The 27,664-nt window shown below is 44.5% G+C and overlaps 1 protein-coding gene across 1 annotated transcript; it reads right to left on the bottom strand.

Annotated features, from left to right (window-relative positions):
• Nucleotides 1-1,904: 1,904 nt before the first annotated feature.
• plekho2 (pleckstrin homology domain containing, family O member 2) lies at nucleotides 1,905-15,802 on the bottom strand. The gene is made up of 7 exons (XM_084437479.1): nucleotides 15,664-15,802; nucleotides 8,599-8,748; nucleotides 8,039-8,158; nucleotides 4,253-4,357; nucleotides 4,078-4,176; nucleotides 3,687-3,950; nucleotides 1,905-3,549 (listed from the first exon to the last, which is right to left on the bottom strand). Exons 1-7 carry the CDS (start codon nucleotides 15,670-15,672, stop codon nucleotides 1,960-1,962), a joined length of 2,337 nt encoding a protein of 778 aa, XP_084293605.1. The 5' UTR covers nucleotides 15,673-15,802; the 3' UTR covers nucleotides 1,905-1,959.
• Nucleotides 15,803-27,664: the final 11,862 nt, after the last annotated feature.

Here is a 27,664-nt window from a genome sequence, read left to right as displayed (position 1 = left end):
AACTGTGACTCATAACTGAACTGTTACCCATGACTTCTAGTGGGAAGCCTGATGTCAGCAGTCAAGAACTAAATGAACCTGACCTCCAGATCCCGGTCTGGAATACCCCCCTGGTGATAGAAGTCAGTCACAGTAAAAGCAACAGACGCTTCACAGGTTCAAGCGGAGATATAAGATCATCAATTTCTGTTTTACTCTGCAGAAAAAAGTGAATCTATTTTTGAACAGAGAGGAAAGCATAAATATTCCCTAACTGGCTTTTCATTCCCGCCACGGTCTTCCTGATCCCCTCTCTGACGCAGCTGTGCTCTGGTTCAAAAACGAACGTTACATTAATGTCAGAAAACCAACCAGTACTTCTTTGGTTAAGCCATGTGAAAAAAACACGGAGACCTTGAATATAGTTGCAATGTTTATTTAGACACGGCTTGCACTGATAGCAATCTGTTAAAATATATCAAAAACATCTACACACAAATAAACCGTATGAATGGAGTTATTAGTAAGTGCATTTTGTACAGGAAAATATATTACATAAAAAGATGACCTCAAAGCATCAATTGCAACTCAGCAAGTCATAAGCAGACTGAGAGTTGCTTATTGTTTAACCTATTGTTTACACTGAGAGACCAACCAATGACTAGGAGTGTGGAATGAGATTATGTAATAACTTAAAAAAGATGTTATTTACAATTTCAGATTGAAAACAATAATAGATAAGTTCACATAATAGACTACAGTTAAATAGGAACAGTATGATGATGCTTCCTTTCTTTCAATTTGTGGCCGTAAAGTATGTGAGGTTGAGGTGAACTGAACTGAAAATCAGTGAAGTTTACACACCACAGAATGTGTGTTTACATATTTACCAAATAGTATTTTTTCTACACATAAACCGTGGACAAGCAGTGCTTGTCTGTGCAGTGCATGGGCAAGGGACAAATGTTACACATAGGTAGGTACCACGTTCAAGTGCGAAAAGTGGATCAGATCCTTGTTTCAATTGGTCAATAGCCAATATCCTATTCAATAAAAAAATTCAATAAAAATGTTTCAAGTTTTGGAGTATCAGAGTGTGCGACCCATCACTACTTTTTATTCAAGCTATCTCCCCTGGGTCAGCGCCTCACCAAACAGGTGTGCATTATCCTTTTGATTTTTGGAATAGCCAATATCCGACACAGATAAAGGTTAAGCCTAATGCTAAAAAGTACAAGATTAACAAAGTAGAGAAGACAAAAAAAAGTTTAAAGAAATCTTATTTACCTTAAAAACATTAAGAAATTATTAACTGTACTGTCTCAATGCTTCAAAACCACTGGGCTGCTTAGCTATGCTTGAGCAGACATCACACAACTTCACATGGAGGAGAGAGGCCGGTCTAAGGTTCTATAATCATATCTAATATAACCTGTATTCATATCTAATATCACCTGTATTTATATCTAATATCACCTGTATTCATATCTAATATCACATGTATTGTATTCATATCTAATATCACAGTGAGATGTTTTGAAAGCAGACTAGCTTGGTGATCATACTGAGTCCCTATTCTCTTAACGTTGCCAATGTATTTCACAGAGCAGATTAAGCACATTGTAACTACATCCCTTATGGAAATTGAAAGTTTTATCAAACCACAAACCTGAGCAATACTTCAAAACAACATGTTGAAGTTGTGATTTTTTCACTAACTACACACTGATCTCCCTTTATACTCATTGCAATGTCTGATAATGGTCATTTTGTATTCAAGTAATCAATATGGAATGTAAAACGTATAGAACAGTATAATTGACCCTAAATTCCTCAGAAAAGGTTACAGTGGGAATAATTGCACTTTATTGTGATCTTGCACATGCGTGCGCTACATAGTCAGCTACAGAGAGAAAACACCTGTCATCCTTCCAAGCTGCTGCTAATCACCATGAATCACTTGTTTCTCCTTATTAACAATCACCAGCTGTTTCTCTTGCTATCACTCTCTGAAAGTTTTGACTCTGTACTCGCTGCCTCTCTGAGGAGCTGCGCTGCTGTCTCCAGCTGCTCCGTGGGTTTGGCCGGACGCTCCTCAGGCGAACCCCCCAGCTGGGCTGAGCTCTGCCCGTTCTCGGGGCTCTCCTCGGGGGCCACAGTGTCCGGGAGCTCCCCTGGTTTCTCCAGCTCCAGTGCCACTATGCTCTCAAGGTCCCTCCCGGGGGGACGAGGAGCACTGGGACCGCCAGCGTCCGCATCGCTGACCTGCTCGCTCTTCTGGACACAGGCGGAGGACTCAGACAGCAGATCCCCCAGGGAGGCGGACCGGGCCTTAGCGGAGGGCTTGAGGGGAACAGCCGGCCGAAAGGCTTGATTGAGTTGCACCTGCTTAAAGGTGGAGTGGACCTTTGGAGAACTGACCAAGGGCGCTGTCTGGGTCGGGGTCGTTGTGGAGGCTGAGTGGGGGTCTTCGTCCGCGCTCTGCCCCAGACTGTCCGGGGTCTCCGCATCGTCCTCGCTGACGTCCAGGCCGGCCCGGCTTCCGCTCCCGGGGGCATCGGAGGAGGAGGAGACCGCCAAGATGTCTTCGCTCTCTGACCCCTCGCCCTCGTCCGAGTGCTGGCCGCTGTCTACGGACTTCTCCTCTTCACGCTCGCTCTTCTCCAGGGAGCGGCGGCAGGACTCTGGGCTGGGGCTGTCCGCTACCGGGTCGGCCAGAGAGAGAACCGCCTCGACGGTCTCAGGTTCCGCGGGGAGACTCGGCTCCTCCCCCAGCGCGGCCTGACCGTCCGGGGCGGCGCGTGGTGACGTGGTGGTGGGGGGCGGTTTCTCTTCGGGTGGGGAGACGATGCTCTGGCTTTCTTCTGTAGCTGGGAGTGGAGCCACAGCTTTGGGACAAGGGGTTTTGATTGGCTTCTTCTTGAAGAGGGTAGGAGGGCCTTTTTTTTTTGGGATTGGTTCCGACGTTGGCATCGATGGTGTTTCTGCTTTGAGTTGAGACACCTGCAGCTCCTCTTTGGGTGCGGTATCCACCTCACCACTAGGGGCAGAATCTTTTTCTTTAGGTGAGGGTTCAGACAGCTCGGGCGTTTCTTCTTCTGTGGTGGTCAGCTCTGGGAGCTCAGTCGCAGGGTTGGTCAGGACCTCCTCGGGGGGAGAGGGGGAAGACCCAACCTCAGTCACTGATTCAGGTACGCTGTTTGGTTTAACGTCAGATAAAGTGACCTCAGAGCTCTCTTCCTCCTCTTCCCCCTCCTCCCCGTCTTCATCTTTGACACCGTCGGACTCTGAGGGTGTGATCTCTGAGGTGGTGGTGGGCAGAGCAGGCTTCTTGTCCTTGCATGGTGGAGGGGAAGGCGTGGGGGCCTGACTGGACTGAGGGGCCTCGGCCAGGAGGTCCGTGGAGCCGTTGGAGGGTTTGTTTGGAGGGACGGGTGGTTGTCCTGTTTCTATCCCAGTCTCGGGGCTCTTCTCTGGGGCATCGTCAAGACTGTCCTCCTTGGAAGCCTCAGGCACTGCCGGAGCAGCTGGCGTGGCTTCTTTGGAAGGGGGCTTGGGCGGCATCAGGATCTTCAAATCAAAACAAATCTTACTCATACTGTGTATTTGGCGTTATTAATGTAAGTTCTGATAAACATGCATGTGGCACATACAGTATGGTTATCATGTAGGGGAATGTTCTGTATACTGTGTAGAGTTGTACCAACCTTCTTCTTGGGGGGCTCCTCCCATTCTGCAGCAGAGGGCTTGGCCTCCTTGGGGGGGGGCATGGGTGGCTTAAAGACCCCGGTCTGTGGACCCTCCTCTGGTCTGTCATCCTCAGGGGCCCCGCTGGGTTTGGACGGGGGCATGGGGGCCTCTTCAGGGGTCGCAGCGATGTCAACATTCATATAGTAAGTCCCGTTGGGCGTGCTGCTGTCCACAACATCCAGGTCAAGCCTGAGAATGCCATCTGAGGAGAGGATCGCCACCTAGGGGACACCAGAAACAGTTGATCAAAACAGTTCAATAACAGTTTATGAAAAAAAAAAAATCCCTTCAAATGTTCAGGAAAAAACAGTACCTTAAGTATTTCTACTACACAAACACAAACACTACCTCTTTCATATGTATCCTGGTTGGTGGCCTCCGGTTGCGGTTCCCCTTGGGCCGTGAGCGGGTTACGTGTTCTAGATTACTGTCTTCACCTACCTTCACCTGGAGAAATAAACAATAAGGACATTTGTTTGATGTCGAGATCAAGGAGACGTGGAGAGGCAGGAGAACCCTTTACCTCATCAAAGATCTTGTTCTTGGCTCTGTTGATCCCATCAGTGAAGGCCTTGATCCACGCCTCCCTGTCCTCTGGACTCTGCGCCTGGAGCTTCACATTATGTACCTGTGAGTCAGAAACACACACGTTAGAACTGAAAAGAACATTGATCCTAACACCGTGACACATCTCCTTCACTTCTAAGAGCCGAGATCCACTCGAAGCACAGCATTTTAAAACAATGTCCTACACGTTTGAGTTTGATTGAACTCGAATTTTGTTTTCTGAGATTCCCTTCAATTCTGAGAAGACGAATCTGCCAGTACACCGCCTGACACTTAGAACACAGTTGAGCTCGAAAATCTCACGGTGGCGAACCAGGAACATGCACTGGCTGCGCCGCCTGAGGAAAGTCTATGTTCATTTGGCATACCTTCCACTGAGGAGGAGTGAACAGGGTTACCAGGGAGAAATCCCACAGGCGGCCAAGTAGCTCTTAACATCCTGGTCAGGCGCTCTCTGTCCATTCACTGGGACAATAACAACAGCTAGAGACCACGTACAGCCTGAACTGTTAGGCCTACCAAAATCTGGTGTCTATTACTTTGTAGTAGTAGAAGTGATAAGAAATAATACTTATTAGTAAGTAAACTATTTTATCTTATTAATGTAGTTTGCTTTGTTTTGTAACCAGGGCACCATTGCAAATGAGACCCACCCTGGTCTCAATGGGCTCCCCTGATAAAATAAAGGTTTGAAGTAATAAGTTTACTTTGTAAATACAATACACAGTAGGACATGCAAATATTTATGCATTTGTTAACAAATGCTTTACATAGCATGCATATTATGGCTTGTAGACTTTGGATTTAGAATAGGTTCAGTAAATATACCTACTTGTAAGGATAAGAACTTTGTAAATACAAAACATAGAAACTACAGTAGGACATGCAAATATGTATGCCTTTGTTGATAAATTTGAGAAATGCTTTACATATGTAGACTTTACATTTATAATAGGTACAATAAATAGACGAGCTTGTGAGACCTAACCCTACAGCAGACTCACTCACTTAACTGTGGGCTCTGAACCGGTTCAGGTGACTTGACCACAGACTCTGACCAAAGACAAAAAAAAGCTGTCAGATGCCTGTAAGTCCCTGGTCAGAGTGAGAGTGCTGCGGTCAGCGTTCAGAACTGCTAACTTCACACTGCTCTCCCAGATAAAGAGCTCCTACCATGTTAAACAAACCTTCCACAGGAAACTGAAGAGCACAAAAACAATAAGCATGTGCTTCCTGGAATATGTTTACCCAGGAAAAATACAAACAGCAGTTCCTCCCGGGACAGTGACTGAGAGTAGTGGAGGATGGTGATTATCTTTTCATGTCTGTGAATATGGCTCATTACACCCGTGGTTCTCACTGATGACACTGACATAGATGAAAGTTCATAGCTGTTTACTTTTCCCCTTCATTCTGGTAAAAGCGTTTTGTGTCGCCCATCGTTTGGCTGAGTGGCGCTACGGGGGGCTCCAGTGTCCGGTGTCTTTGGCTCAGTATGTCTTCCTCACATGGGAGCAAATAACGCTTAACGACAACCATTTAGTCTCCAAAACCAACAAGTCAGTCTGAGGTACAGTGCCTAAGCAAACACACTATACTACTCCAGCTCCACAGCCAGAATCAGAGAGAAGCAGAAATGTCTAGTGTTCAATAAAAGTATGCTGGCCAGTGTACACTGGACGGTCCAGGTTTAATAGTCTTTCCAAGCTGTCGAGGGCTCTAAAATCAAGCTGTAAGCAGTGGTGGCTGACTCATTCTCCTGCCTGGACACTGTATTAAAGAGAGAGAGAGGGGAAAAACTGACACACACACACTCACACACACACACACACACACACAGGGATGAGGCATTCAGCTGCTGGCCTTGCACACACAGACCTCCCTCCCTCTGACATCTGCTCAAGTCGTGGCGTTGGCCAATGCTCCGGTCTCGTCATCTGTTTGCAATACAGTCATTTCACCACTCTGGTATCTCCTGCGTTTCTCCTGCCTCTCCCCCGTCCCCGCCAGGGCCACAGAGAGACCGTCCAGGGCCCCAGAGAGACCGTCCAGGGCCCGATTTTCAAAAACGAGGTATTGCCATATTGGATTTCCCGCCATTTTGGATTTTGTGAAAAACACTTAAAATGTATCTCCTCCTAGGAATTTCAACCAATCTGCACGAAACTCGGTATACACATTCTCTAGACCAATGTCCACAAAAGTTATCCAGGGATTTTCGATTCTCGAAAGCGTTCGCCAGCTACAGCAAATCAAATTTGGCGACCAAGCTGCCAAACAGGATATGGGGTCATATCTCATCAAATTATTAATGTATCAAAGCCACATTTGGCACACTCATCGGGGACATTCCCATGACCCTTGTCAGCAAGTGTCATCACGACAGCTTGAACCCTCTAGCGCCAAAGTTGGAAGTGCATTTAGGCACACAACTTTTGACCTGTGTGACCGATTTTCAAAAATGAGGTACCGTTGGAATCCCTGGATCATGCCGAGTTCATTGCACCCTTTTATGTCATTTTCCACCAATTGGATTTCCTGCCATTTTGTATTTTGTGTAAAACACTTCAAATGTATCTCCTGCTAGGGATTTTCACCAATCTACATGAAACTGGCTGTATACATTCTCTAGACCAATGTCCACAAATGTCTTACAGGGATTTTCGATTGTCAAAGGCGTTCGCCCGCTACAGCCAATCGAATTTGGCGTCCAAGCCCCCAAACAGGAAGTGTGGTCATATCTCACTAACGTTTTAATGTATCATAACCACATTAGGCACACTCATCGGGGATGGTCCCGTGACCCCTGTCACCAAGTCTATGTCGACACCTCGAACTCTCTAGCACCACCAAAGTGCCAAAGTTGGAAGTGCGTTTATTCTGAACCGTACGCCCGATTTTAAAAACTGCAGTAGAGATTCGAACGCGGCTATGGCGTGTTTCGCTTGTTGTCTTTGATGCGCTGGTCACGCGTCCTGCTTGGCCCCCACATTGCTGCTTGCAGCTATATTTCTGTATAAACGTATCCTTAATCAGAGACATGTACTGTATTGTACAATATGTAAAATATGTTCACCCCATGCGATAATCAAATCATCGTTCACGTCAAGGGGACCTTTCAGTTATAAAACACCCAGGGTTCAATTCAAAATTAGACATGCTCAATATCCCTTCTCGAGAAGTCCGTCAATTCACAAGACAGCTTCCGAGCCTTGAGTTGACCCGTCCATCAGTGTCAGCTACGACACCAGGGATGGATCCTAATAAGCCCTAGTTAGTCCAGGGATGGATCCTAATAAGCCCTAGTAAGTCCAGGGATGGATCCTAATGAGCCCTAGTAAGTCAATGGATGGATCCTAATAAGCCCTAGTTAGTCCAGGGATGGATCTTAATAAGCCCTAGTAAGTCCAGGGATGGATCCTAATAAGCCCTAGTAAGTCCAGGGATGGACCCTAATAAGCCCTAGTAAGTCCAGGGATGGACCCTAATAAGCCCTAGTAAGTCCAGGGATGGATCCTAATGAGCCCTAGTTCAGGTCCAGGTCGCGAGCGGAACCTAATAAGATGTCTGTGAATCTGAACTGCCTCTTCCTGTTAACCAACAAGACACACTAATCACATTAGTTCTATTTTTGATGTTAAAACTAGGTCAGGAATACAGCCTTACGACATACAGAGATCCCTTTTAACCTACAGATAACATAAATAAGTCTCTCTCTTCGTTGGCGACGGTCAATGCTCACCTTATTTCCAGGTTTAGGCACTCGTATCAATACCAGTCTGTTCTTCTTAAAGGCGCTCCTCATCTCGTGGCATTTATCGTAGTTTTCCAGGTCCACTCTCTCCAGGCAGGTCTGCAGGTTCTGCTCCACAAGGAAGGAATCTTGTTGACATTAACAGGCTAATTATGGTTTCCAATTAACTGACGTTCTGTAACCAAAAGCGCATGGAATTCACAGGAAAGTATTTGTGTTTTGTTTATGGTATTTCTGAAATGGCTAGAGACAACTGAATGATTACTGTGTGGTTATGTAAATACCAAAGTATTAAAACGGTATTAATTTGGAGCGTCCTAAAACACAGGATTGTGACCTGTGAATCATAAAAAAGATAAGATAAATTAAAATTGTGACCTTGGGTGTTATGAAAGGTGCCTTGAAATAAAATGCATTATTATTATTATTATCATTATTATTATCATTCTCATTATTATTATTATTATTATTTATTAATACACACAGTGAATGTGAAAGGTGTTAATGGTGTCCACAGTGTGAAATAATTCAAAGCAAAAAACGGGTACCTCATTTTCATACACAATGATCTCAGTCTTCTCCACCTGGATGTAGCGGTCCTTGTAGCTGATCAGGAACCTGCCGGTGGCCTTCTTCAGCCAGCCGGCTTTCCCCAGGAACGAAGCCTCTTTGGGCCTGGCTGGGTCCTCTATCACACCCTGGCAGGATAAGAACAGGGGAAACACATCAGACTATCGGTTGAAGTCTCAGCATTCAACTTTAGTATTCTTAGAACCTGAAGGAGAATGTAGTCAGCTGACACTGCTAGGTGTGAAACTCTGTGGGCCTCAGGGCATGGAACTGGTGAGCAACCGACAACATGTGGTGTGATGAAACTTGTGGTCTGTTCAACACCACCAACACCAAATACATGTTAGTTACAACTGTATTAGGCTACTGTACATCAGATTCCATCACTATATTTGACAAGAAATAATGCAACACACCAGGAGATTGATAAATAGAATATACTGTGGAATCTCTAAAGTAGAATGTAGTTTAAGATAAACATAGTCTCTACGCCAGACCCATGAGAGTTCTTTTGCTGATACGCTACGTAAGCTATGCTAACTACGTTACTGCATGCTACAGATCTCTCTATGGGTCTGGGACACCTCATGCAAACATCTGATGCTCAAATCCTGGCAATTCATTGGTTTTGCAGAATTTAATTGGTTGTTAGTTGACCCATGCTACACCCCTCCACCATCAGTCTGGTAGTTTTAGCGTAAACCTGGTCTAAAGAATGAATGGAGGTGAATGGGCAGCTCCAATATGTTATGCGTTCTAAGGTGGTCCATGCTACACCCTTCCACTGAGTTTCTTGAAAATTGGTGCAGTAGTTTTTGCGTAGTCCTGCTGACAGACGTACGTGGGACGAAGGTAATAAGAGAATGTAAGAGAATGAAACTCAGCGACTAAGAGCTGCGTTCATCACCAGAACCCTGCTCAAAACCCTGGACAGAACCCTGCTCAAAACCCTGGACAGAACCCTGCTCAAAACCCTGGAGAGAACCCTGCTCAAAACCCTGGACAGAACCCTGCTCAAAACCCTGGACAGAACCCTGCTCAAAACCCTGGACAGAACCCTGCTCAAAACCCTGGACAGAACCCTGCTCAAAACCCTGGAGAGAACCCTGCTCAAAACCCTGGAGAGAACCCTGCTCAAAACCCTGGAGAGAACACTGCTCAAAACCCTGGACAGAACCCTGCTCAAAACCCTGGACAGAACCCTGCTCAAAACCCTGGACAGAACCCTGCTCAAAACCCTGGAGAGAACCCTGCTCAAAACCCTGGACAGAACCCTGCTCAAAACCCTGGACAGAACCCTGCTCAAAACCCTGGACACACCTGAAGCTGAGTGTAATTTACGTCTGTCCAGATGTTGCAGATGGGAATGGTCCAGGCTGTTGTTATGACATCGACTAGACAGAGCAAATAACTCACCACCAGGACGGATACACAACTATGCTGCTATTATTGGAGATACATACTGTATATGAAATACATATATACAACTCTGTAAATGAGATGCAGTGAGGTAACTCAGGCTTCAATATTATCATCTAAAACACAGCGGCCTGCAGGTGCTTGTGAAAGGTCCAGCCTCGGAGCTCACAGTATATTGAAGGAAATTCCACAGGATATCTTTTTAAAGGGCCACCGAGATGTTTTTCCACTTTCACTGCGGCAACACTGTAGAGTGAGGGTGGGCCCCGAGAGAACTGCAGCTATGAGGAGAGAGAGAGAGAGAGAGGGGAGTACACAGAGAGAGAGAGAGAGAGAGAGGGGAGTACAGAGAGAGAGAGAGAGAGAGAGAGAGAGAGAGAGAGAGAGAGCGAGAGAGAGGGAGAGAGGGGAATGCAGAGAGAGAGAGAGAGGAGTACAGAGAGAGAAAGAGGGAGGGAGAGAGGGGAATACAGAGAGAGAGTGAGGGGAGTACACAGAGAGAGAGAGAGGGAGGGGGGGAATACAGAGAGAGAGAGAGGAGAGACTAAAGGAAACAGTGAGAAAAAGAAAGGCACAGGCAAAGAGGCAGAGAGAAAGAAAGGGAGGGTGACCGAGAGGGAGAGAAAGAAAGAGAAAGAGAGGGAGGGTGAGAGGAGGAGAGAAAGAGAGAGAGAGCTGTAGTAGAGAACCCAGCCACTCTTCTCTGACACTGCCCTGTCCAGGACATGGCCTCAGGCTCAGAGGGACATGGAGGGGCTGTCTCTGTGTCTCTGGCTCAAAGAGGAAAACACTGATTGTTCTTTGTCTCTTTCTCACACACTGATGGGGAAACTGGAACATATCACCCAGAGCAGCACAATGCTGGACAGTAGAGTGCTCTGCCAGAAACTCTGGGTGTGGCACTGCAGAAATCCACAGCCTAGAACACAAAAAAGGCTCCATGACTTTGAGCACAGTTGGCTAGTCTCAAGGTGTGTCTTAAATTGTTCTTATGTTTCTGTTTTTTAGCCAGGCTGAATAAGGTCCGGGCCGAGTTCTAGAGCCAAGTTTGGCCTCTGGTATCGCAGGTATCTGATCCGTTTGCGCTTGAGTCTAGTTTTAACCACCACTTTAATAATAAACGTTATTTGTAAAGCTTTTTTTATACAAATAAATGCAGCTCAAAGTGCTTTACATCAGAGAGTATGCATGCATGGAGCGCTTCACATAAAAATAGACATAACATAAACGAAAACAAGAAAATAAGATGGAAGATGGAACACAAATCTAACCTTAACCTAGGTTACTTCGTTGTGCAAAGCGACGGGTCAACAAAAGCTAACCTTTATCTAGGTTACTTCGTTGTTCAAAGTGACGGGTTAATTGCGTAAGATGCACCTAATTCCACAGTACTAGGTCGTAAATGCACCAAACGCACCTTTACTGGTACTAGAAGATGTGTGCAAGTGATAATGTATTCACAGGTCTTTAAGCATCCTAATATCTCAATCACTGGATTCACCTTCTCAAAACACGTCTCCTATCAGCCAAACTCAGTGTACAGTATGCGATTCCTAAAAAGGGAATAGGACTTGGGAAGCGAGGCACACCTTTCTAAACATGTGTTCTTCATAAAGGCCAGCGCCAGAGAGCACAGAGCATCTGGGATGAATAGAGCTGCATGCTGACCTGCCCAGCCTCAACTCACCACAAGACCTACGCTAATCAACATCATCCCATCCCAGTTCATCACACCCAGCGAGGTGGCCAGACGGAACCACACCTTTTACTGTAGAACCAATTAAAATCTTTTCTTTCAAGTCACTTGCTTTTAAGTACTCACCAATCTGGATTCAGAGCTAATCACAGTACCATTTCTGCTGTTACTCTTGTTACTAATAACATCATCTCTGCATTAGACAACAGGGAACAGTGTGCTGCCCTCTTTGTAGATCTTTCAAAAGCATTTGATACAGTCAAACACTACCTGCTTTTAAATAGACTATCTAGTATTGGTTTGGATAGAGGTGCTTGTGATTGGTTTCAGGACTATCTGTCACGGTGTCAGTGTGTGAAATTGGGTAACATTCGATCTGATTTCTTGTCTCTCGCTAAAGGTGTGCCCCAAGGATCCGTGTTGGGTCCTGTCCTTTAACCATCTATATTAAAGGACAATGCTCGTTTTTGACAACCTGGACCTTATTTACGACATATTATAAGACGTTTGACTCACCAAGATCACTTTGGTGTAGTTCGGAGGCATGTAGAAGAAATGTAAAATCCAGCGCGAGCCAAGTATATCGATGTAATGGCGGTGGTCGGGGCAAAATAGATTTTTAGAAACTGCATTCTCGGTGCCCCGACCACCGCCATTACATGGATATACTGGCTCGCACTGGATTTTAAATTTCTTCTACATGCCTCCAAACTACACCAAAGTGATCTCGGTGAGTCAAACGTCTTATAATATGTCGTAAATAAGGTCCAGGTTGTCAAAAACGAGCATTGTCCTTTAATGATATTGTCTCTGCACTAACTGGCTGTCATGCTCATCTATACTGATGATACAGTTGTCTTTTGTATTGCGGATACTGTTCAGGAAGCCATTGAGAACCTTTCTTTTATTGTGCTGCAAGTAGCTCTCATCCATCTGAAACTAGCCCTTAATCCTAGCAAATCTAAGTTTATGTTTTCTAGAGCCAGGATTACTATTATGACATGCTCCATTTATTAATGGCTAATGGCTTGCGCATTGAGAGTCACTGAGTACAAATATCTTGGTCTGTGGCTGGATGATAAACTCTCTTTCAAGTTTCATGTACACAGTCCAGCCTCTAAGCTGCGGAACAAAATTGGCTTCCTGTACAGAAACCGTTATAGCTTTCCTATGTTCAGCAGGAAGAGAATCAAGATGAGTTCAAGCTTTCTTCTTCAGTATTAAACTATGGTGACACAATCTATATGCTTCTTCGACTACCCTGAAACCCCTAGACTCTGTCTACCATTCCACCCTAAGATTTATTACGGGTGATAGTTATGACACTCATCACTGTGTTCTTTATGACTAGGGTAAACTGGTTTATTTTGGAAGACATTATTGGTAAACTTCCACCATACTCTCTCTGTTGGACTGGAGCCTTGGTACCTACCAGACCCGATCAAACGATCGGCTTGTTCTTAGGGTTCCTCGAGTGCATTCTGAACTCGGTAGATCTGCTTTTTCCCATGATGCTCATTATACCTGGAATACTTTGCAACAGACTCTAAAGCTTGAGGTACTTCCTTCAATCACAGAGTTTAAATCCATGGCTTTTGACATTTGTACTTCGACCTGTAACTGTTTTTAATTATTATTATTATTATTATTATTATTATTGTGTATTGTATTTGTTCTGTTGTTATTTGTGTATTTGTGTATTTGTGTGAACTCGTCAACACTGTAAATGAGGGAAACCTCAGTGCTTTACGAGTATAAATAAAGGTTTGAAATGAAATGAAAACCTTTGATCCCTCTGCTTTGGCTGAGTGAGTGAAGGGATGAGAAGGGGGGGCGAGGGTTAGGGTTAGGGAGAGACGCGGCGAGGGAGGGCGGGGGCGATGACGGGGAGGTCCAGAGGAGGAGAGGGGAGCGGCGGAGGCGAGGTCCAGAGGTCTCAGACAGGCCGGGTGGAGGCCCCAAAGCGGCGCTCTCTCCCTCTCACACCCTGCGGCTCTCCCAGGGCTTATCGGCCCAGCATCAGGGTCTCGGGGGACCTCGGGGGCTCCCACACACACGGACATTGTTGGGCACAAGCCTGAACGCCAGCACGATGGTCAGAGAGGGTTAATTGCTTTCTGCTTTGCACAATAATGTGCAAGTCTGTTTCCTGGAGAATGAATGGGTCGGGCAGACACACCATGTGTTGTAGTTCACTCGCTTGTTGGATGAGAATGAAAGACTGACTCAGAGAGGGACCAGATTGAACAGTGTTGGTCTCAGAGGCCGTGCCAAAGTCACATAATGTATCTTGTTCTCTAACACTGAGGGAAATAGAGAGAGAGAGAGAGAGAGAGAGAGAGAGAGAGAGAGAGAGAGAGAGAGAGAGGTTGTATAGAGATGGTACAGCCTAAGGAGACTGGGTGAGAGGTACTGTAAAGATAAGCAGAGAGGAAGTACTAAAACAGCTGGAGAGGCGGTTAGCCAGTCAGGGAGTGGGTGGGTGCTTTCAGTTAGATACTGTACACTCTCCAACCAACACAAACCCAACCCACAAGGTTCGAGTTTTTTCCCCTGAGCCTGACTGAGCCCGGTCCTGAGTCATATTAATGGGGGTCCTTCCATTTTCCAATTAGATGGTCATTATTAGGCCTGCAGCCAAATGTAAGCTCAGCAGTGTGGATGATCGCTACTCCAGCTGCTCAGCTATGGGACACGGTGATGATGCCCGTATGTGCCCACGCACAAAAGAAAGCGGGGACAATTCTAATAACATCATCATAACATGGTAGCTAATAGCATTGGGAAAGTAAGTGTGGGGTAGCAAAGTCAAAAAGCAGTGCAACCATTAGGCTAGTCTACTGGTCGGTTAATTCTTGTTTCCAGCTTCCTCTTTCTAGAGAGTTGCTTCCTGAAACATCTCTCACTTTCAACGACGCCTGAAGCCTTTCTAGTTGTCTTGGTAACACCCCTCAATTTTGTCACATTCTGTTTCTAAACAAATTGGCTAAACATGTAAACAACATCTGTTATTCTTTTTTTGTATCACCAATAATACACACTCAAGTGTATTTGATTGAGTCCGCTGTTTCCTACTTCATTTAGTTGCGACAATATCCTACCATCTCCATCCTCACACCATGGACAATAGGCCTGTGTGCCGATCTGGCAGCATCCCAGTCCAGAGGAGACTGAGTTGACAGTATAAAGTGTAATCTAGGCCTGGGCTGCTCTGTTGCAGTATAAAGTGTAATCTAGGCCTGGGCTGCTCTGTTGCATCAAGTGTAATCTAGGCCTGGGCTGCTCTGTTGCATCAAGTGTAATCTAGGCCTGGGCTGCTCTGTTGCATCAAGTGTAATCTAGGCCTGGGCTGCTCTGTTGCAGGACCGACAGGTTGACAGTATAAAGTGTAATCTAGGCCTGGGCTGCTCTGTTGTATAAAGTGTAATCTAGGCCTGGGCTGCTCTGTTGTATAAAGTGTAATCTAGGCCTGGGCTGCTCTGTTGCAGGACCGACAGGTTGACAGGAGGGCAGGTGCTCCATCGTGCCACCTGAGAATGAAACTGAGAATGCAGGCAGCGCGCCGGGACAATATGCCGCTATTTAGCCTATTATTTCTATCATGCACAAATCTGTACAAATAGGCTACCGCTGTAGTTAGTCGGGTAGCCAAACGTTACTCCGTTTCGTTTACTCAGTGTTGATGCACATAGCAAGTTATTTTTGCATCATTTAAAAAAAATAACATAAGTTTAGTGGCCTTTGGTGTGCTTTTAAAACGTCTTGTTTTGATTGTTCCACTCCTAGGCTATAGCCTACGGATGCAACACAGGGATGTGTGGACTGTTGACTTTTAATACCCCAATAAAGAAACTGCATGAAAACTCAAACGCCCAAATCCTACTGCTGCACAGACATATTAGAATACGATTACAGTAATGCTACTCACATCTTCCATGATAACCGTTCCGTTATGTGCGCAGGAAATAACACTCGATGGCGACCTTATCCTTGACAACAAGCGCTAAAGTGTATTTTTTGCGTCAGCAATCATTTCATATGACGCGAAGATGTTGAAAATCAGGAACTAAAGTTTAGCCGCTGCACGGTCATGTCTCTTTTTTCCTCTTTCGACTCAACCAAAAACTTAGAAGAAAAAAAGTTTGGTTTCCGGTAAGTCCCCGAAAGCCCCAGCGCGTCAATGGACAGGCTCTTGGATTGAAGTGGATCCTGTCGTAGGCGCGGTGATGGCCGTGACAAATTGAAGGCCTTGAATAGTACTGAGCATTGAGCAAAAGAAATCCTACGTATTATTCTGGAACATATCAGCTTTCGCAGGGTAAACCATATTTTAAACGCTAAAAGTAAGAATAAACCCATTTTTCGCCACGATACCCAACATTTTACCACTCGATTACACGTAGAGCTAATAAACAGATTATGTAAAGGCTGTTCAAGGGAAATAAGCAAATAAGCAAGCATGGCTTCTCCTTGACCTATCTATCTCTGGGCTAACTCTTTTCACTCTTATTTCACGTGAACTTTGATGCTCTCAGACAAATGGATATACTAGCCTATATATATATATATATATATATATATATATATATATATATATATATATATATATATTTTTATATAGCCTAGACTAATATTTTAGTAATAATAGCTTTATTAACATCTAATAACTTGTATGCAGGCTATTACAATGTATGAACAGTGAAACCAAATGTGTTACGTCTGTTATGTGTATTTATTTATTTATTTTATACTAGATTTCAGACTAAAGAGCTAACATTTATGGCAAAAGAAGCATAGAGTTATAACTTTTGGATCACTCTGGCGCAATGATCAACTCAAACAGCCTCTATACTTCCTGGTAGGTGTGGTGGTTGTTATTGGTGAGATAGGGGATGTTCTGTCACAACACTGCTATAAAAAACACTTTCATTGTGCGCTGCCCAGTTTCCTCTAGGCTGCTGCAGTTGTGAACTCAACCCGAGGGTGTGAAACCCATATTTGGTATGATCCTATAATGTTCATAGTGATGTGGCATTACTGTATGTGTGCCATGAAAAGTGTAAAAACGTATATAAAAAATACATAATGACAACCTGCCTAGTTACAACTCAAACACATTTTCTTATGTAGGCTACTCTCAATTTAGAGGTGTGTGTGTGCGTGCGTGCGTATGTGTTTGCAAGTGAGAGACCGATAGAGAGTGTGTGTATGTATGCATGTTTGTGTGTGTGTGTGTGTGTGTGTGTGTGTGCGTGCGTGCGTGCGTGCGTATGTGTTTACAAGTGAGATATCGAGAGAGAGAGTGTGTGTGTGTATGTATGCATGTGTGTGTGTGTGTGTGTGTGTGTGTGTCACTGTCACGTGATTAAACTTACCTTGGAGGAAGTGGTACAGGACATACAGTCATATCTGAAGGTAAGGCTAAAATGCCATGTTCCTTATAACGCATGCGAATGAAACCAAAACACTCATGTAGACTGTAGATGAAGTCAGGATGAAAATAGATTGATCATCAGTCAAAACAACAGAAAACGTCGTGTTCTGTTTATTGGTGGCCACCCCGTTCCTGTCAAACCAAGCTGAGTTGACGTTCTGTCCAGAGGAAACTGCAGCAGCCATTGTATCAGCAGTGAAGCGCCCCCCTCTGCTAGTCAGGGGTAAGTGCACCTGAGCTAACCTATTAGGATTAATATCCCATGTGGTTGAATAAGATTATTTTTATGATTAAATACAAGCTTATTGGATAGTATCTATACAATATGATCACCTGGCATATAGAAATGTTATATTTTTCAGGATAGAGAAGCTAATCAGATCACTATAGTTATTCTGAGAACATCAAAATGGGTCTACTTCACTGTCTCAAGAACACCTCCAGCAGACGGTCGGTATTCCGACCCCCTCCTCGCCTCCTCCTGACACAGAAGCATCAGTCCTGAGAGCCTCTGTCCCAGGGAGCGGGGTGACGTGTTACCTGACACAGCTGGTACCTGTGTTACCTGGTACAGCTCATATTAGGATTCCACTGCCTCCTCTCAGCGCTTTGTCCTCCGCTGGTGTGGGACTGACATTGCTCTGTCTGTTTTATCGGGGAATCGGAGGACTGGCATTGGGATGCAGTGAGTAGCTGTGTCCCGCCAGCCACTGTAATTGCACTGTCATACAGCTGATGGGATGTGTGGACTTGTGAATCAATAAGAATCACTGCTGGCCCTGTCGACTCTGACAGGCCAATCTCCCTCCCTCACTCCCTCTCTCTCTCTCTCTCTCCCTCCCTCTCTCTCTCTCTCATACGACTGCGCCTAAACTGTTCAGTAAATTACCACAGTTCAGAAATGTCTTTGTCAACGTTCGCACACCGGGAGAAAGAGGAGAGCAGACATCTGGATAAACTTCATATTTGATGCAAAGGAAAACAAAACCATTTGTAAACCGTGTGGGGTGAAAATTACTGGCAAAAATACAACAAACTTAAAGCGACATTTGGAGAACAGTCATCCTGAAATTCACGAGAAGGTAAGCACCCCCCGACCCCGGCTAACGTTACTGTATTAGCTAAACCCAAGCTGGTGTGTTTCTGAAATACTTCAAATACAATACAAGCTAAAAGAAACCAGTGTTTCACATAGGTTTGTGGCGGAGGAGAACTGAAGTGTCTGATCATTGCAACGCTAACGTTAGTGGCTAGCTAATGTTAGGCACAGGTTAGCTAGCAACAAGTGGGGCTATGCTTGTGCCGGCTGGCGGGGGTATCTAGCGTTAGCTAGTCTGGGTAAGCAAGCTAAGCAACTACTGCTGCTGTCTAATGTTATACTGTAGCTAGCACCTTTTTTTCAGGTGGAAATAATTAAATTGTTCACTGCTTGGCCTAGGAATGGACTAGAGACCCCTGGGTGGCAGATCTATGATCAGAATTGCTTGGGCTATATACCTGTGAATGTTCATGAAGATTGTAGATAAAAATAAATTTGGTCTGAAAAAAAAAAATCCATACATACCCCTTATGTTTTTTTTCAGGTAGACATAATTAAATTGTTCACTGCTTGGCCTAGTAATGGACTAGACACACCTAGGTGGCAGATCTATGATCAGAATTGCTTGGCCTACATACCTGTGAATGTTCATGAAGATTGTAGATAAAAATAAATTTGGTCTGAAAAAAAAAATCCATATCCCTTATGTTTTTTTTCAGGTGGAAATAATTAAATTGTTCACTGCTCAGCCTACTAATGGACTAGACACCCCTGAGTGGCAGATCTCTGATCAGAATTGCTTCTACTACATGCCTGTGAATGTTCATGAAGATTGTAGATAAAAATAAATTTGGTCTGAAAAAAAAACGCCATACATACCCCTTATGTTTTTTTCTGGGTGGAAATAACTAAATTGTTCACTGCTCAGCCTACTAATGGACTAAACACCCCTGAGTGGCAGATCTCTGATCAGAATTGCTTCTACTACATACCTGTGAATGTTCATGAAGATTGTAGATAAAAATAAATTTGGTCTGAAAAAAAGACGCCATACATACCCCTTATGTTTTTTTTAAGGTGGAAATAATTAAATTGTTCACTGCTCGGCTTAGTAATGGACTAGACACCCCTGAGTGGCAGATCTCTGATCAGAATTGCTTCTTCTACATACCTGTGAATGTTCATGAAGATTGTAGATAAAAATAAATTTGGTCTGAAAAAAAAACGCCATACATACCCCTTATGTTTTTTTTAAGGTGGAAATAATTAAATTGTTCACTGCTCGGCTTAGTAATGGTCTAGACACCCCTGAGTGGCAGATCTCTGATCAGAATTGCTTCTCCTACATACCTGTGAATGTTCATGAAGATTGTAGATAAAAATAAATTTGGTCTGAAAAAAAAACGCCATACATACCCCTTATGTTTTTTTTCAGGTAGACATAATTAAATTGTTCACTGCTTGGCCTAGTAATGGACTAGACACACCTAGGTGGCAGATCTATGATCAGAATTGCTTGGCCTACATACCTGTGAATGTTCATGAAGATTGTAGATAAAAATAAATTTGGTCTGAAAAAAAAAATCCATATCCCTTATGTTTTTTTTCAGGTGGAAATAATTAAATTGTTCACTGCTCAGCCTACTAATGGACTAGACACCCCTGAGTGGCAGATCTCTGATCAGAATTGCTTCTACTACATGCCTGTGAATGTTCATGAAGATTGTAGATAAAAATAAATTTGGTCTGAAAAAAAAACGCCATACATACCCCTTATGTTTTTTTCTGGGTGGAAATAACTAAATTGTTCACTGCTCAGCCTACTAATGGACTAAACACCCCTGAGTGGCAGATCTCTGATCAGAATTGCTTCTACTACATACCTGTGAATGTTCATGAAGATTGTAGATAAAAATAAATTTGGTCTGAAAAAAAGACGCCATACATACCCCTTATGTTTTTTTTAAGGTGGAAATAATTAAATTGTTCACTGCTCGGCTTAGTAATGGACTAGACACCCCTGAGTGGCAGATCTCTGATCAGAATTGCTTCTTCTACATACCTGTGAATGTTCATGAAGATTGTAGATAAAAATAAATTTGGTCTGAAAAAAAAACGCCATACATACCCCTTATGTTTTTTTTAAGGTGGAAATAATTAAATTGTTCACTGCTCGGCTTAGTAATGGACTAGACACCCCTGAGTGGCAGATCTCTGATCAGAATTGCTTCTTCTACATACCTGTGAATGTTCATGAAGATTGTAGATAAAAATAAATTTGGTCTGAAAAAAAAACGCCATACATACCCCTTATGTTTTTTTTAAGGTGGAAATAATTAAATTGTTCACTGCTCGGCTTAGTAATGGACTAGACACCCCTGAGTGGCAGATCTCTGATCAGAATTGCTTCTTCTACATACCTGTGAATGTTCATGAAGATTGTAGATAAAAATAAATTTGGTCTGAAAAAAAAACGCCATACATACCCCTTATGTTTTTTTTAAGGTGGAAATAATTAAATTGTTCACTGCTCGGCCTACTAATGGACTAGACACCCCTGAGTGGCAGATCTCTGATAAGAATTGCTTCTACTACATACGTGTGAATGTTCATGAAGATTGTAGATAAAAATAAATTTGGTCTGAAAAAAAAACGCCATACATACCCCTTATGTTTTTTTCTGGGTGGAAATAATTAAATTGTTCACTGCTCAGCCTACTAATGGACTAGACAACCCTGAGTGGCAGATCTCTGAACAGAATTGCTTGTGCTACATACCTGTGAATGTTCATGAAGATTGTAGATAAAAATAAATTTGGTCTGAAAAAAAAACGCCATACATACCCCTTATGTTTTTTTTAAGGTGGAAATAATTAAATTGTTCACTGCTCAGCCTACTAATGGACTAGACACCCCTGAGTGGCAGATCTCTGATCAGAATTGCTTGTACTACATACGTGTGAATGTTCATGAAGATTGTATATAAAAATAAATTTGGTCTGAAAAAAAAACGCCATACATACCCCTTATGTTTTTTTCTGTGTGGAAATAATTAAATTGTTCACTGCTCGGCCTAGTAATGGACTAGACACCCCTGAGTGGCAGATCTCAGATCAGAATTGCTTGTACTACATACGTGTGAATGTTCATGAAGATTGTAGATGAAAATAAATTTGGTCTGAAAAAAAAACGGCATACATAGCCCTTATGTTTTTTTCTGTGTGGAAATAATTAAATTGTTCACTGCTCAGCCTACTAATGGACTAGACACCCCTGAGTGGCAGATCTCTGATCAGAATTGCTTGTACTACATACGTGTGAATGTTCATGAAGATTGTAGATAAAAATAAATTTGGTCTGAAAAAAAAACGCCATACATACCCCTTATGTTTTTTTCTGGGTGGAAATAATTAAATTGTTCACTGCTCAGCCTACTAATGGACTACACACCCCTGAGTGGCAGATCTCTGAACAGAATTGCTTGTACTACATACGTGTGAATGTTCATGAAGATTGTAGATAAAAACAAATTTGGTCTGAAAAAAAAACGCCATACATACCCCTTATGTTTTTTTTAAAAATGGAAATAATTAAATTGTTCACTGCTCGGCCTAGTAATGGACTAGACACCCCTGAGTGGCAGATCTCAGATCAGAATTGCTTGTACTACATACCTGTGAATGTTCATGAAGATTGTAGATAAAAATAAATTTGGTCTGAAAAAAAAAAGCCATACATACCCCTTATGTTTTTTTTCAGGTGGAAATAATTAAATTGTTCACTGCTCAGCCTACTAATGGACTAGACACCCCTGAGTGGCAGATCTCAGATCAGAATTGCTTGTACTACATACCTGTGAATGTTCATGAAGATTGTAGATAAAAATTAATTTGGTCTGAAAAAAAAAAGCCATACATACCCCTTATGTTTTTTTCTGGGTGGAAATAATTAAATTGTTCACTGCTCAGCCTACTAATGGACTAGACACCCCTGAGTGGCAGATCTCTGATCAGAATTGCTTCTACTACATGCCTGTGAATGTTCATGAAGATTGTAGATAAAAATAAATTTGGTCTGAAAAGAAAACGCCATATTCTATTCTACCCATGATCTATTGTGTCATGTGGAAGCAGTACAAGGAGGAATCCTGGGGACGGTTGCCAGGCCGGCCTGCTACCAGGCCCCACCGTTGGTGTAATTCCAGCCACCACCCCTGGGTGGACCCTGCCCCTGCTGGCTGAAACCTGAACCATCTCAGATTGAAGGTTGAAAAGGACTTTGAAGAGAGAGTTTATATTTTTATTTCTTTGTTTATTGACGCAGTCACAAAGCCATGATAAAATAAACCCACCCATGATCTATTGTGAAGTCTGGACCCAACTGTTCTCTCAAATTTTAGGCCCATCTCTCTTTTTTATCCGAAGTACTGTAAAAGATTGCTTCCATTCAGTTGCACTCTTTTTTAGCGATGAATGATGAATGATGTGTATGAGAAGTTCCAGATGCAGTGAGAGTTTGTTGTCCAGCAGCCACTCCCTTACATTTTCAAGCTCTCTACTAACATACAATTTTTATTTCTTTTTATTAAGAGGATTTACCAGGCTGTACCGTTGGTGTAAATCCCGCCACCACCCCTGGGCGGACCAACTACCTCCAGTCCAGGGAACCGAGCAGTGTGCATGACCCTGCCCACGCTCGCTATTCTGTCTCAACTCCTCCCCCTATTCTACCCATGATCTATTGTGTCATGTGGAAGCAGTACAAGGAGGAATCCTGGGGCCTGCTAGCAGGCCCCACCGTTGGTGTAATTCCAGCCACCACCCCTGGGTGGACCCTGCCCCTGCTGGCTGAAACCTGAACCATCTCAGATTGAAGGTTGACAAGGACTTTGAAGAGAGAGTTTATATTTTTATTTCTTTGTTTATTGACGCAGTCACAAAGCCATGATAAAATAAACCCACCCATGATCTATTGTGAAGTCTGGACCCAACTGTTCTCTCAAGTTTTAGGCCCATCTCTCTTTTTTATCCAAAGTACTGTAAAAGATTGCTTCCATTCAGTTGCACTCTTTTTTAGCGATGAATGATGAATGATGTGTATGAGAAGTTCCAGATGCAGTGAGAGTTTGTTGTCCAGCAGCCACTCCCTTACATTTTCAAGCTCTCTACTAACATACAATTTTTATTTCTTTTTATTAAGAGGATTTACCAGGCTGTACCGTTGGTGTAAATCCCGCCACCACCCCTGGGCGGACCAACTACCTCCAGTCCAGGGAACCGAGCAGTGTGCATGACCCGGCCCCCGCTCGCTATTCTGTCTCAACTCCTCCCCCTATTCTACCCATGATCTATTGTGTCATGTGGAAGCAGTACAAGGAGGAATCCTGGGGACTCACTCAGACTCCTCCCTCCTGACTGAGATCATGGAAGAGGCCAGGAAACAGGTGGGCGTGGTCTTCAACCAGGACAGCCAATAACCACCAAGCGCCTGTCCTCACATCAGCATGGCTATTGGATCTGGCAGCTGGGGCTGGGTTAGACTGGGCAGGGCTGGGTTAGACTGGACTGGGATGAACTGGGCTGGGGCTGGGCTGGGATGAACTGGGCTGGGCAGGGCTGGGCTAGGACAGAGCTGTGCAGAGAGTGGGTCCTCTTGGGTTACCGTGTGCCTGTGAACAATCGGAGAAGGTGGCCTGGTGAACCAGCCCGATCTTGCAAGCTCACACTCTGTTACCATGCACCTGATGAGATGAAGACAACCACGTGTGATGGGGGCCGGGGGACAGAGTTGACGGGCACTGTGAGAGGATACGGCAGGACTGGAACACTGGAATGAGAGAGCAGGCTACCCACTGTCACTGTTTGATTGATGGATTCAATAAAGTGCACTGATTGACACAGTGAGGCTCATTTCATGACTACACAGAAGTCCTTCACGGTGGGGGAGAGAGGTGGGGGTATCTCTCTGAAAATATGGCACATTTGGATCACAAAATGCTATTTTTGTACTCTGACTGACCCCCATAGGTCTACAGGCATAGGCTGTGCTGTCTGTTTGCTCCCCAAGGTTAGGGATAGAGAAAGGGTCTGATGAGTCAGCGTGACTCTGGCTCAGATGTATTAGTTAACTGTTAGTGTGATGACACACGCAGGGCTACATCCAACTACACTTTCCAGTTAGAGCATCAGTATGTGAAGCAGACAGAAAATAAACTGGCAAGAGGAGTGCTTAATAGGGATGCGTTAATGTCCATATTTGAGCTTAATACAGCGCAAACTGTTTTTTGTTTTGTTTTTTTAAATCGGACACAAAAACAGAAACACAAAAGTGATTGCCTGTCTCCACCTAGTGGCCAGAGAGAGTTATTACTCCACCGACTATAATATAGTATGATCCCGTCTCATAACCAACATGTCAACCAGGTGGGGGATCTGCAGCGCTGGGAAAAGCAGTCATGACTTTACTGTGGCACTGAAAACAGCCGAAGTGTTTATTGACAGTCACAAAGCCATGATAAAATATATCTGTCTGAACTGATTCAAGTTCGTGCGATGTCTAGTACCCTGAGGTCCTCCTCCTGGTTTCAAGCTCTCTACTAAGTAAGGGTTTTCAAGTGTTTATTGACAGTAACAAAGCCATGATAAAATATATCTGGCTGAACTGATTCAAGTTCGTGCGATGTCTAGTACCCTGAGGTCCTCCTCCTAGTTTCAAGCTCTCTAACTTTGTAACTTTGATTGAGTGAAGCATCACCCCCTCCCCCAATTCTATTGTGTCTCACTCCCTCCGCCCACTCTACCCATGATGTATTGTGTTATGTGAAGGCAGTACAAGGAGCAAACTGAGGAGGTAAGCGCTTAAAGTGCTTGACGGGCCCTGCTGGTGTAATTCCCGCCACCGCCCCTGGGCGGACCCTACCCCCGCTCGCTGAAACCTGAACCGTCTCAGATTGAAAGTTGAAAAGGACTTTGAAGAGAGAGGTCAGGGCGGTGTGCTGCGACCGGGGTCAGCTAGGAAGGGCTCAGGTCGAAGGTGGCCCGTCCAGACGGCGAGCTTGCCGTCGCAGTGAATGAATGAATGAATGAATTCTTCATTTTTAAGACAGGAACAGTGTACAAATAACATTAAGCTTGTAAAACAAGGAGAGATGTTTTGCACCAAACAACAAATGCATAACACTAAAAGAGTACATCCATCATACATACACTGTGCATCAATAGAATACATTAATAAACGTGGAGGCTACCTATGGAATTGATTAATCAAATCAATCAATCAACGCTTTATTTGTATAGCGCATTTCATACCCAGAGGCAACACAATGCGCTTTATAGAGAACAAGGGAGGTGGGCAACGACCCACCCCTACATATTCCAGAGGGAAGCAAAAAAACAGTAATCACCCGGAGGCCAGATAAGTGAGCTGTAAAAATTCTTCCCTGACCCCTCTCAACAAGGCGATCGAGCAAGCTCCAGGAGTATGTTTGTCTACCGGCTAAGAACATTTATAAAGCAATACATTACATTAAATTACATTTCAGAGTAAGAGAGGCTAAAAAGCATCATAGGAGAGAGGAAATTCTACGGACATGCTACGACATCCACAGCAGACACAGGGGTATCTATCGGACTCCGGGAGGTCTGCTGGTGACAGTGGGGCATCCACTGGACCTGGTTAGAAGATAGGAGGGAGAGAGAGAGGCACTAGGGAGAGGGAAGGCAGAACAGGGTTAGTAGCACATAGAACCATACAGACCACACAGATATTGAAACAGGCAACCTGGGGCAAGCTCCTGGAATATATTTGTCTAATGGCTAAGAACATTTAAAGAACAATAAATTACATTAAATTTTCAGAGCAAGAAAGGCTAAGAGCATCAGGTCCAGGCCTAAGCCGGATGTGGACTGATGTGTGTCTGTGTGTACGTGTGTGTGTGTGTGTGTGTGTGTGTGTGTGTGTGTGTGTGTACTAAATACTACGACATCCACAGTTCCACAGCTGACACTGGACCTGGTTAGAGGATAGGAGGGAGAGAGAGAGGCACTAGGGGAGGCAGAAAACGGTTAGTAGCACATTGAGCCATTGAAGCAACACAGCTGTCAGAACAGAACAAGCCTGTTTCAGGGTAAGCAGCTTCTGTACACTACTTGATATACATACAGTGCATAGCAGGATAAATACCAATGTATTTATCCTTGTAGGCTAGGTCGAAAAGGTACGTCTTGAGGTCTCGCTTGAAGACCTCTGTTGTTTCGGCCCTTCTTAGGCACTCCGGTAGGGTGTTCCAGAGGTTGGGGGCATAGAAACTAAAAGCTGCCTCTCCGTGTTTCTTGGTCCTGGCTTTTGGAACTGTTAAAAGTTCAGTACCTGAGGATCTGAGTGGTCTGTTGGGCATGTACTTAACAAGCATGTCTGAAATATATTCTGGTGAGTGACTGTGGAGAGATCTATAGACTAGTAATAGTATTTTAAAGTCTATTCTAGAGTTGACTGGTAACCAGTTTAGTGATTTTTGATTAAAGACATGGACCTGTGCCGATTCACATACAAAATATTGTGGGACTATATAACAGTGGGACTTAGGTTGTGAGCCTGCCTGCAGCACCGTGGCCCTGGTAATCCTATATAAATGTGGCCGAGAGAGGACTCTCACCGCCTCAGCGGAGGTCAGATTGACCGCATCCGCTCCCAGAGCCAAAGTCCCAGTCATAAGGTTGCTCCGGGAGCGGATGTGGTCAATCTGACCTCCGCTGAGGCGGTGAGAGTCCTCTCTCGGCCTCTCTCTGTCTCTGTCTCTTCTTATCTGGTCCTGGTCATGTATATTGACCACAGGGAGGAGGTGGAGGAAGACGCCTTCCGTCCCTAGATGGAGGAGGAGGAAGACGCCTTCCGTCCATACATTGAGATGGAGCGGGAGGAAGACGCCTTCCGTCCCTACGGGCGGTCATCCGGGGCCCGGGGCCGTGCCCTCCCCTCCCTCCCTGTGCAGCGCTACACGAGGGAGGTTAGAGATAAGGCACACCCCCAGGAGAGCAGACCGGGCGGGGGAAGCAGCCTTTCCCCCCGCAGCGCTGAACGGGGGGTTAAGGTTTAAGCACCACCTCGCCACCGTGACCGAACCACCCCTTCCCGGAGCCGCCACTGCCATCGCCCTACCGACCAACTCTTACTGCCCCAGTCTTGTTCTTTCCTTGGAGTGATCCCTCTCTCACTCCCTGGGTATCGCCCTACCTGCCGACAAGCACATATGCGCGTGTGTTGACGGGGGTTACGCTCCCCTCTCTGTGCCGTTTAACCATGCTTCAGAGCCTGCCACGACCTGCAGACTGCTGCCTTCCTTGGATGTTCTCACTCCCTGGGTATCGCCCTACAGGCCGACTGCTAACAAGAGTATGTGGGACTGGGTATTGACGGGGGAGCGCTCCCCCGCCGAGTGATCCAACGTTCCGGCCTGAG

The sequence above is a fragment of the Borostomias antarcticus genome (genome assembly GCF_949987555.1).
Source record: "Borostomias antarcticus genome assembly, chromosome: 4".
Lineage (NCBI taxonomy): Eukaryota > Metazoa > Chordata > Actinopteri > Stomiiformes > Stomiidae > Borostomias > Borostomias antarcticus.
The sequence above is the reverse complement of the archived record's forward strand: the minus strand, read 5'-3'. Positions and strand labels throughout refer to the sequence as shown.